The 12160-nt window shown below is 44.1% G+C and overlaps 1 protein-coding gene across 1 annotated transcript in view; it reads right to left on the reverse strand.

Moving 5' to 3' along the window:
- The window catches only part of tmprss15 (transmembrane serine protease 15), a gene marked incomplete at both ends in the record, with an annotated part of 325512 nt that overhangs the window by 244131 nt on the left and 69221 nt on the right, over positions 1–12160 (reverse strand). The window contains 2 exons of the mRNA XM_084320458.1: positions 637–774; positions 4505–4638. Coding sequence (XP_084176584.1) covers positions 637–774; positions 4505–4638 — 272 coding nt within the window. The remainder of the gene's footprint in view (positions 1–636; positions 775–4504; positions 4639–12160) is intronic.

A 12160-nucleotide genomic window follows, 5' to 3' on the forward strand; every position in this document is an offset into this window, starting at 1 on the left:
CACGCCTAGTGCTTTATAGTACGTCACTAGGGCGGGGCCTGGCAGGTGCTGGGTGCATTTGTTTTATTCGTTGATGAAGTACAGAAGGTACTGGAGATGAGGTATATCTCGATGGCGAAGAGCAGGACGCGATTCGCCAGTACGACTATATAACCAGAGAGGTTGTTGGTGTTGGTTGTGGTCTAGGTGTGTTAACCAGAGAGGTTGTTGGTGTATGTTGTGGTCTAGGTGTGTTAACCAGAGAGGTTGTGGTGTTGGTTGTGGTCTAGGTGTGTTAACCAGAGAGGTGGTGGTGTTGGTTGTGGTCTAGGTGTGTTAACCAGAGAGGTTGTTGGTGTTGGTTGTGGTCTAGGTGTGTTAACCAGAGAGGTTGTTGGTGTTGGTTGTGGTCTAGGTGTGTTAACCAGAGAGGTTGTGGTGTTGGTTGTGGTCTAGGTGTGTTAACCAGAGAGGTTGTGGTCTAGGTGTGTTAACCAGAGAGGTTGTTGGTGTTGGTTGTGGTGTTGGTTGTGATCTAGGTGTAATAACCAGAGAGGTCGTTGGTGTTGGTTGTGGTGTTGGTTGTGGTCTAGGTGTAATAACCAGAGAGGTCGTTGGTGTTGGTTGTGGTGTTGGTTGTGGTCTAGGTGTGTTTACCAGAGAGGTTGCTGGTGTTGGCTGCCCTGTAGGTAGCGTTGAAGCCCATGAGGTTGTTATAGTCATCAGAGGTGAACTCCACAGTTGATTGGTCAGACATCATCCACAGTGTCCCGGAGGAGGAGCCTGACACCACATCTGAAAACCTCAGCAGGAAGTTGGAATCATGTGATTTCAGATGTATTTCTCATTTGAAGTAAAAAGGAAGCACAACCCTCAAAACAAAATGTCTGATCACTGGTGAAAGTGTTTACACATAGTGAAAAATCAATCATGTCCATAGGAATAATAACTTATATACCTCCAGACTTAGATGTTACATGTTTCAGTCTTATATACCTTCAGACTTACATACATGTCACATGTTTCAGTCTTATATACCTTCAGACTTACATGTTACATGTTTCAGTCTTATATACCTCCAGACTTACATGTCAGATGTTTCAGCGGTCCAACCCCTTCATACAGTTTCAGTTGATCACTTTCTTCCTCTGTTTCAAAGGTCTGAAAATGAATGTTTATGGATAATCCTTTCTGTACCCTGAAATGAATACAAAACATGTGGATTAGTAGTTTCTACTTTGGTGTAATAACAGCTCCTATTTGTTCTGTGTTTTCAGTTTATTTTTCGTTTTTCATTAGTTTATGTCTAATGTGAGGTCCCACAATGGTGCCAATGGTGGTTTAAGGCATACAAAGTGAAACCATGACTTCACCACTGTATTAGGACAAGAGTTAGCATAAGACCAGAGTTAGTTTAAGACCAAAGTTACCATAAGACCATGGTTACCATAACACCAGTGTTACCATAACACCAGTTACCATGCAGAGTTACCATAAAACCAGAGTTACCATGAGACTAGAGTCACCATAAAACCAGGGTTACCATAAGACCAGAGGTACCATAAAACCAGAGTTAGAGTTACCATAAGACCAGGGTTACTATAAGACCAGTTACCATAAAACCAGAGTCAATGAGTCATCAAATTTGCTGACGACACAGTAGTGGTGGGCCTGATCTCTGCAAACGATGAGAGGGCCTATCTCTGCAAACGATGAGAGGGCCTACCTGGAAGAGGTAGAGAATCTGTTGCGGTGGTGTCAGGAGAACTGCCTCTCCCTGAACATCAGCAAAACAAAAGAGATGATTGTGGACTTTAGGAGGTCAGGGGTCAGGGACTACAGCCCGGTTGAGAGAGTGAACAGTTTTAAGTACCTCCGAGTCCACACACTTGACATGGACCACACACATTGACAGTGTAATCAAGAAGGCACGGCAACTAGGCGCTTAAGGAAGTTCAAAGTGAGTCAGAAGATCCTTAAGAACTTCTACTCATGCACAATAAAGAGCATCCTGACTGGCAATATCACCTCCTGGTTTGGGAATAGCACTGCACAAGACTGTAGCAGACTACAGAGAGTGGCCCGTTCAGCCGAATGCACAATTGGAGGTGGGCTTCCCACTCTCCAAGACATTTACAACAAGCGTTGCATGGGTAAGGCTAAGAGAATAATCAAAGACTCCAGCCACCCAAACAACTGCCTCTTTGAACTGCTGCAGTCAGGCAAGCGATACCGGAGTCTCATGGCAAGCACAGCGAGACTCAGAAGGAGCTTCTATCCCCAGGCCATCAGGATGCTCAATGACAATAACACTATGTAACAAACCATCAAATACACTCACAGCACACACATCCACACGCACACACTTTAAACATACAACTCACTGCAGCACCCACTTTACCCACTTTAGACACTTTAACACACTTTATATTTATTGGTAAAGAGATTTGCTCTACAACTCATACCTCATTACACCTTACCCTAAATCAGGGGTGTCAAACTCATTTTCACAGAGGGCCACATCAGCATTATGGTTGCCCTCAAAGGACCAAAGACCGTATAAATGTTAATGTAATATAAAATAAATGTAGCTACTCATTTACATATTGTTAAACATGTTGTTTCTGTATTTATTACTTATTCAAGTTATACATATTGCATATGCATTTGCATAGATGTAAAAATATATGTTAGCTTATGTTATTTTAACAAATAATTTTAGTTTATCAGAACCCCATATTACTCCATCAATCAATGATCAAACCATTCAAGTAAATAACAAAGAAGAATATCATCAAATACAAGCTATGACATTAAGTTTGTTCAAAACCTTTTTGTCACAGTCAAGAGGGGCAGAACTAACAACTGTGAGCTGCAAAGAACATGTGGGACAGATGTAGCAGATGTTACAAAAACAAATGGCTGCACACAACCTTGCAGAGGCCATACATCCAACTAATGGAAGATAGTTTAATTAACTTTAATTAACAGATTGCAGAATGGGTACAGTACAGTACAGCTCAATACACACAATTGTTAAGGGGATGCAGACCAGAGTGTTACGATTCTGGTTCCTGACTACGGTCGGGAACCACCCACCTTCTCTGTCATCTGTCACCTGACTGCTGTCACTTGTTTTTCTCTGTCATTTAGTGCTGTCACTTAGGGGTTGGCTTCTGATTGGCTGTCACGGGGGTGTGTGTGGAATGTTGGTATTTGGTGGCTATTTAACATTCCTTTCCTCTGCTTTTCATTCGTCAGGTCTTCACTATAGGCGTTCGGAGATAACACGGCCGGTTCCAGTTCTGGACCACCACTAAGCTCCATTATCTATTCTCTCGTTCCTTTGCCTTTGGCATAGTATCCTAGTATTACTCTTTGTGTTCTTTACTATTAAAGTCGAACCTGTTCAAGAGTATACCTTCTCCGTCTCTGTGATTGCCTACAACAATTGGAACTCACCTACCTCCATCCTGACACCAGAGAAAGACTTTCGACTTGTTTACATCAGGGTCCCCCATTTTCAATTCGTAATGAAATTGCTATTATGTGTCTGCATGAACACACAACTGTAACTGTACTCAAAAATAACAAAATAAGGGTTGTCTCAGTTCACAACTATATTGGTCAAGTTTTGGCTGGGACTTGTTTGCGTCCCTACAGCTTCTTATTCAATTGAGCGAGATGCTCGGTTATGTCACACAGCCAGTTTGCATCTGACAGTTCAGACAATATTTCTTCAACCCTTTGTTACCTATTCCGCCTGGATCTTTTTTGTATTTTGGGCTGTAAAATTGTCAAAGAATGTCTGAGGAGTAAGTGCTTTTGGCTTTTTTCCTTTGTTACTTCATCAATACCTCAGATGTTCAACATACATGTATGTGTAAGAATGTGTAATAACTAAGGCTTTCAAAGTTAAAGCTTTATTAATGCATTAACCCACAATAATTTTAACGCCGCTATTTTTTAACCCAAGATTAATGTTTAAAAAACAAAAAAAATTAGTTAGAAGGCCATGAGTTTGATACCTATGCCCTAAATTGTACCTCATCCCATTTCTGCATTGTACTGTATATTGTATTGTAACTCAGTTACTTTTTCTACTCTGCATTGTATATTGTATATATGTATATATGTATACACTTTTGTTTACGTACTTTTGACTTCTATTTTATACTTATTTTATACTTATCTATTTTTATCTATCACACTCTCAGGAGCAAAACAGAAAGAAGCATTTCATATAAAAGTATTATGTATTTTTGTATGACAACTAATAAAGAAACTTGAAACTTGAACTTGAAACTTGAACTTGAACTCTGTTAACGAGTTTTATGGCTTGAGGGGGAAAACTGTTCTTCAGCCGGTTGGTTCAGGCTGTGTGACTGCGGTAGCGCTTTACAGACCGCATCAGCTGGAACAGTCCATGGTTGGGGTGGCTAAGGTCCTTGATACTTTTCCGGGCTTTTTTAATGCACCGGCTGGAGGGAAGCTCACATCCACAGATTTTTTGGGCTGTCCTCACGACTCTGCTCAGCGTTCTGAGGTTGAGGTCGGTTCCCCCTCCAGGCGCTGATGCACCTTGTCAGGACGCTCTCTGTTGTCCCTCTGTAGAACGCCTTCAGGATCTTGGGTGTCATGCCGAACTTCTTCAGCCTCCTGAGGTGGTAGAGGCGTCGTTGGGCCAGGTGAGTTTGTCGGTGATGTGGACACAGAGAAACTTAAAGCTGCTGACTCTCTCCACTGCAGCCCCGTCGATGGTGATGAGTGTGTATCTATGTTAGGGTGGATATTGGATTTAATCGCAGAACAGATTTAGATCATGATAAAATGTAAGCAGTGTTTGTGGACATCCTTTTACGCAAAAGCAAACCAGTGATAGTTGGTGCATGTTACAGATCCCCAAACCAGAACAACCTTTAGGAAATTCTTGAAGAAGTATGCTCTAAATGTTCAGATTTGATCAACTCAGAAGTAATCATCACTGGTGATTTTAATTCAGACATAATTAAAAAGGACTTCAAGGCACTTGATCATTTCTATCACGCTTTTGATTTTGTACAGCTAATTAACTCATTCAGCGCCGGGGATTAGTTGGGGTCCTGTGGTCGCATTGCCAAACGTTAAAATATAGGACTGAGTCACCTTGTTTGTAGAGCTATAACTGTATTCTATATTATAGCTATGGATACAATACTATGGCCCATTTGACATCACCTATCTTCCGTTCAAGATGCAAAAGATTAAAAAAAATTCCATCCATACGTTCCCGTTTTATACCGTGGTGAATATGAATGAATGAATGTATGAATGAATGAATGAAAAGTTTCTTTTTGAACATGTACTTCTCCATATTTCTCCAAACAAATCACGGTATCTTGTTCCGTCAAACCAAACAATCATAACAACAAATAAAAACATTAAAAAAAAACATTAAAAAATAAAAATAAAAAGGAATTATAAACAAAAGGTCAAGAGCAATGTGTTTGGTTAGCAGACATGTAATTCTGCTTCTGGTCTAGGGTAATTCATGAAATCCTGAGTTAATTCCACTATACACATTGCAATATCTTGCCTGTATATGCTATTATCCCGAAATCAAATCTAGATCATAGCTATTATGTTCCATCATGAATGCATGAAAGGAGGAGGGGTCGTTTCTGATTATCTGATTGTCAGTAACGGCATTCCCATTGAACACTAAAACGGTTATCACTCCGATCGGTATGAAAGCATTGCAGGATCAAGCTAAAATGTACGTCAAATCGCCCTTACATGTGGCCGGGAGTAATCCAAAAAGAATATTCCAATTGTTGTATCGCCATCTTGTATATCCAATGTCCATTTCGTAGACGGCATAATTCACCACAACATATGGATCGGAGATATTTGACACGCTTCGATGGAACCGGGACAACCGTTCGCCTCGCCCAACAAGGGAAAATTAAACCAGAGACCTGGGGCTGTCCCACAGAGAAAGTGAAGTTTCCTAATAAATATGAGGAGCCATTTGGGCACATGTTGCTGAAGAAGGGAAAGAGATAGAAATGGTACCCCTGGTCTCTTACCAAGGGAGCTGGGGCATAACGTTTGAATGTCCAATACCATAATTCAAACTTATTTCACATAGTGTCTTTTATTGGAGAAAGGGTCCCAGAGAGTATCTGAGAAACATGAGGGATTCAATCAATGACAATTATGCATTTCATGGTTATCAATGCTATATTATCCTGTGCCCATTAAATTGGCCTCACAAACTATTTAGAAAATACACAAGTACTAACATGTTCCATATTTAACCTTTAGCCTAACAATTAACAAATACAATTGATACTCACAGAACCACAGTTGTCATAGAAAATGGGAGTTGTAGTGAGGACAAGGCTCTGGTCGCCTTGCCTCCTGAATAACCTTGTGTTTTGATTTTTATACTACTTGATGACATCACTGGTCTGATGTCCTGATTAGAGTTGTTCCGATACCAATACCAGTATCGGAAATGCCGAAAGTCTAGCCTCTACTCCCATATGACATGAGTGAGGATTATAAAATGAACGTGTTTTTAATCTACCGTGAATTAAAGTGTGATGCTGTTTGTCATTTTAACAGCAGATACACTTTCTTAAATTCCATTGTCCTGGTGTGACGGGGAGCTTGGATGTGTTTCGCTTGCTGGTGTTATTATACTGTAGCATTAACAACTGAAAAGCTAGCTAGTTGGAACAACATCCGCTTTAACGTTACATCAAATCAGATGATCGCCTGTCCTTTCTCCAGGACCTGACACTGGCCGCCTATCAACAATAATGCACCCATGGTGAATCTTAATTTTAAGTCAAGTAGCTACTGACTAGCGTTAGCTGACTAACGTTATCAAATGTCAATGTGAAAACTTTGCGGCGAAGACAAGCTAGGTCAGCTAGCTTAGCTTGATAATGGTACCTTGGCTAAAGTTGGTGCTATTCATAATCCAGCAATAATGGCTGCAGACCTGCAAGCACAGCAAGTTCCAAGTGCCAAAGGATAAGAGTCTGAGGCGGAGTCTCAAAAGAGAATGTTGAATATTTATTTTGCATAAAAAATCACAACAAAAAACGTTACTACTAGCCAGAGCCTCTGTACCCGAGCAGACTGGGTAGCAAGTGCAACAACGTATAACGTTCGTGCGGAACCAATGTCCCAACAACCGTTCCGTGGGTGAACTCATTGAGCATAGTTGTCAATTAATGATACTAATACTAATCAAAACAATCACCTGTTGTTGAATAAATACCATTACTTTCTAGTTATTACTAAAAAACAGTATATATAAAACAGTATCTGTAACTGATTTTTTTTTATTATTAAACTGTATAATTTATATAATATAATTATAAAAAAAATATTTAAATGTATGCACTGGTATACATCGGATCAGTATCGGTATCGGCCGATACCCAAAGCTTAGGTATCGGAATCGGATCGGGAAGGAAAAAATGGTATCGGAACATCTCTAGTCCTGATGTCCTGTCTCTAAATACCAGGGACCATGATGGAAATAAGTCAATCAATCAATCAATCAATCAATCAATCAATCAATCAATCAATCAATCAATCAATCAATCAATCAATCAATCAATCAATGGGGTCCAGCTTCTCTCCCCCTCTCCTGTAGTCTATCTATGACCAGCTCTTTAGTTGTTTCCACATTGAGGGAGAGGTTGTTCTCCTGGCACCACTTTTCCAGGTTGTCAACCTCTCTCCTGTAGGCCGTTTCGTCGCTCTTGGTGATTCGGCCTATCACTGTGGTGTCATCGGAAAATGTAATCACCATGCTGGAGCTGTGTGTGGCTACGCAGTCATAGGTGTAGAGTGAGTAGAGGAGGAAGAATACCATAGTTACCAGACGACTAGAGTTACCATAAGACTAGAGTCACCATAAGAACAGAGTTATCATAAGACCTGCGTTACCAGAAGTTTCAAGTTTCAAGTTTCTTTAATAGTTGTCATACAGAAGTACAGAATACTTTTATACAAAATGCTTCTTTCTGTTACGCTCCAGAGACTGTGCTAGACAAAAAAGATAAGTATGAAATAAAATAAGTATAGCAGGTAAAAAATAGAAGTCACAAGTATGTACATATGTACAATGTTCAATGCAGAATAGAAGTAACTGAGTTACCATACAATATACTATGCAATGAATATACTAATATACAATATACTATATAGTGCAAAGCAGAAATGGGATGAGGTACAATTTAGGTACAATTTACAGTAGGTGTACTGAGGTATGGGTTGTAGTGCAAATTATTTGCCAATAAATATAAAGTGTGTCTAGGTGTTCTAAAGTGTGGAGAGTGGGTGCTGCAGTGTGTTGTTTGTTTAAGGTGAGTGTGTGCGTGTGGATGTGTGTGCTGTGAGTGAATTTGATGGTTGTTGCATAGTGTTATTGTTCGTTGAGCAACCTGATGGCCTGGGGATAGAAGCTTCTTCTGAGTCTTTTTTGTGCTTGCCATGAGACTCCGGTATCGCTTGCCTGACCGCAGCAGTTCATAGAGGCAGTTACTATAGACTATAGTTACCACAAGACCAGAGTTACCATAAGACCAGAATTCCCAGAAGACCAAAGTTACCAGAAGTCTAAAGTTAACCCTACAGTCACCCTTGTCGCAATTCTCGTCTAATAACCTTTTTTTCACGTGTGTTTGTGGATAGCGTTGGCTATATTTTATGTATATGCCAGGAAAGTATCTCAGTATCACATCTTTGAGTTACATTACAATAATCCAATTCAAAAATCTCTCTGAGGAGGAGGCTCCGCTGAGGGGGAGGGAGGCTCCGAAGAACTTCCTGAGGAGGCTCTGAAAACTCCCTGAGGAGGAGGCTCCGAGGCTCTCTGAGGAGGCTTCCCCCCATAATCATGTGGGGTCAGCTGGCACACCGGGGAGGCAAACACTCCAAAAACGAGGTTGATCCCTTAATCCAGGCCGACAGGTAACAAGACCAGAGCTCGACCTGCGCCCGGAGGACTGCAAACTACACAGGCACGCCTAGAGGGGCTGACTGTAAAGACAGTACCCCGGCGGCCCACCCGCCAAGCGGGGGGGGAGGGAAGGGTGTTCGACATGCCATGCACAATGTCATAATCTCGAACCCTGATCCCACCAATCTATTAATCCTGTGGGGTCGGGGTTCAGAGAAAGAGTTAGACACAATTGGCAGATGTCATAAAACATGCAGGGACAGACCCTCGAGAAGCCGGGGCCGGACCCAGGCTCCGTCTGAGAGCAGACTCCGCTATCGGCATGCCGGGGAGACAACCAACCCAACAGAAAAGGGTTGCTCCCTTAACCCATTAAAAAACTGGGAAACACAACTGCGTGTATACAGGCTATATAATGCAGTTTAAGGCGTTTCAGGCTTAAAAAAGGGTTAACCCAGGCCAACAGTTAACAAGGGCAAGGCCCGACCCGTGCATGGAGGACCGGGAACTACACAAGGGTGCTTAGAGGGGCTGACTGATAATAAGCAGCCCCCCGACGCCCCCTCCCCACCCCACGGCAGAGCGGGGAGGGAGGGGTGAAATGAATCGAGAAAGGCAAAACCCACTTAACAGTTTGCAGAAAGGGTACAATATAGTATGGTCCAATGCACACAACTGTTAAGGGGATGTAGATCCTCTTTAGTGGAAGATGTCTGTCTTGTCTACATCGGGGTCCCCCATTTTCAACTCATAGTGGCATTTTTATGACACACAACATTCATGACATCAGCCCCTGTGGCGTCCGGCCCACCCTGGCATTTTCCTGATTGAACTGATCCGGTCCGGCGCAACCAGGATGAGTCCTGTGCGCTTTCACGCTGCCGCACCTCTCCAAAGGAGAGGGGGATAGGTACATGTTTTGATCAAAAAACATCACATGGGGCGCCACTAAGACGGTCTGCACGCAAACGCACAGCTCCCGGTGGCCCACCTAACGGGCGTGAAACCCACTCCGCCGATGTTTGATCTACCCCGTCATTTCCCCCCGGAGATGCACGTGAGCCCTCGAGCTGCCTAGTGAGCTGGCGCTCGGTAGAGATAAAAAAATAACTTCCCGGCTGACCGCATTAAACGCTGTTTATGCCGTTGGCCAGACCAGGGCGCGCTGGTCCCGAAGGCTGATTCAAATAAACACCTGAAAAACATGCCCGGGCCAGCGCTGATACCGGTCCCGTAAGACCAAGTTCTGATATCGAACAGCACGTAGGCTCGTAAAACCCGAGAACAGTGGCGGGCGAATTCAGACAAGAAAGAGCCCCCACAACGTTTCTCCCGCCTGTCTGGGTAGAACCAGGAGGGAACCAGTCCCCGAAAGGACCTGACACAGGGTTTATATACAGAGCCTGGGGGAAAAAACATCCGTCACAAATTCCACTCACCCGAGAGGGGAAGACACCAGGTTTATCCCGGAGAGACCTCCCAATTGACATTGTGAGATGGGACCTGCCATGCAGATCTCAGCTCACGAATATATCTCTTGAGCCAATAAGAAAACGCAAAGCCTGCGCCATTTTCAATGGCCGCACAGGGTTTACACACAGAGCCTGAGTTATTTTTCTTTGTGGGGGAAACACAGAGGGTTCAGACACAGAGACCCCAGGCAGGCAGGCGCTCGTACCCTAGGCAGGCGCTCGTAACCCAGGCAGGCGCTCGTACCCCAGGCAGGCGCTCGTACCCCAGGCAGGTGCTCGTACCCCAGGCAGGCGCTCGTACCCCACTCGCAGGCACTCGTACCTCAGGCAGGCACTCGTATCAGATAGGGTTACAGAGTAACCCTCGTTATACCCCGTTTCAGGTGCACGTCCAAAAATATTCGGGCGACATCGCTGAAATATTGGGGGTAAGCACCACCTATCGCGTCCGCCGTGGGACCGCAACGATGGTCTGCCTTGCCAACAGAGATTGAATCTCGTCGGCCAGGGCTGTCATTGCCGCGGACTCCGATAGTAGAGTCTGTTTCATAACCCAAAAACGGAGGGCGAGGGGGTGCAAATTGCCACACGAGCCCCGCTCTCATCGTTCCCTCCATCCACACTGACATGTGGTAGTGCTGTAGCCACGCGGTAAGAATCACAAAGCGGCCTCGTAGCCAACTGGCGCTGGCCTGCTAAGAATCGTAGATAGGTAACCCGGTCCCCCCCGCTGTGCTTTGCCAACCCTGGCTTCGCCGACGAGGGGTCCCGTGGGGCGGGGTTCCTCCCGACTGTGCCAGCAAGGTATCTCATGGGGTTGGGGTTTCGTACCCTGACCCAACGAGGCTGGGGTCGGGGCAATTGCACCCAAAAGGGTGGGGGGGGACAGAAAGGGCGGTTTGAAACGGGGGGAGCAGCAGTCACTACCCCTGGTAAATGAAGCGGCTCCCCCGCTGAGCAGCGTCCCGTTTCAGCCAAGCGATTAGCCCGCTGGGGACGCTGCTCTAGGGCTGGACAAGCAGAATGTGTGGTCTTCACTCAGTCTTGGGTGAAAAAACTCCGGACATACCGGCAGCGCCAGTCCCTCAATGACTACAAAGGGAAAAAACATGAATGAATGAAAACTTTATTTAACAGATTGCAGAATGGGTACAACACAGTACGGCTCAATACACACAATTGTTAACATATTCTGCACCATAAACGAGTTAACTCGTTATTGGCCGCCATGCGTTGAGCGCCTGAAACGAGTTAACTCGTTTTTGGGATCGTTATTTAGTTTATTCGCTATATCTATTCATAATTCATAGGTGCAGCCTCTGGTATCCCCTTCAGAGCCTGTCTGAGCTGGCAGACGGTCAACACCGCTCCTCTACTGCCAGGCGGAGCTATTGCATCTCATTCAAAATGGGATGGTGTGTTTTAGGAGGCGATCTGAGCCGGGCGGGCGGGATTTAAATATTCAGGCGAGCCACTTCTATACAACGATGGCATCGAACAGTAACTCCGCCCGCCCATCATTGTGAAACGGTCGGTAGTGTGGTGCGGACCTCCACGAGCATTATTTGGAATTGCGATCAGATATTTGGATTATCTCTTTTGCATTACATCAGATACAAGGTATCTTATACATATATGAATTTGATCGTTGATCTGACATTTATTTCTACCCCGATCACAGCTATCTGTGTGGACCGTGTATGGCTGTTTAACGTTGGATAGGAGGAGGGGGCGAGCGCCCCGC

This window comes from Notolepis coatsorum, assembly GCF_963971535.1.
Source record: "Notolepis coatsorum genome assembly, chromosome: 8".
Classification (NCBI taxonomy): Eukaryota; Metazoa; Chordata; class Actinopteri; order Aulopiformes; family Paralepididae; genus Notolepis; species Notolepis coatsorum.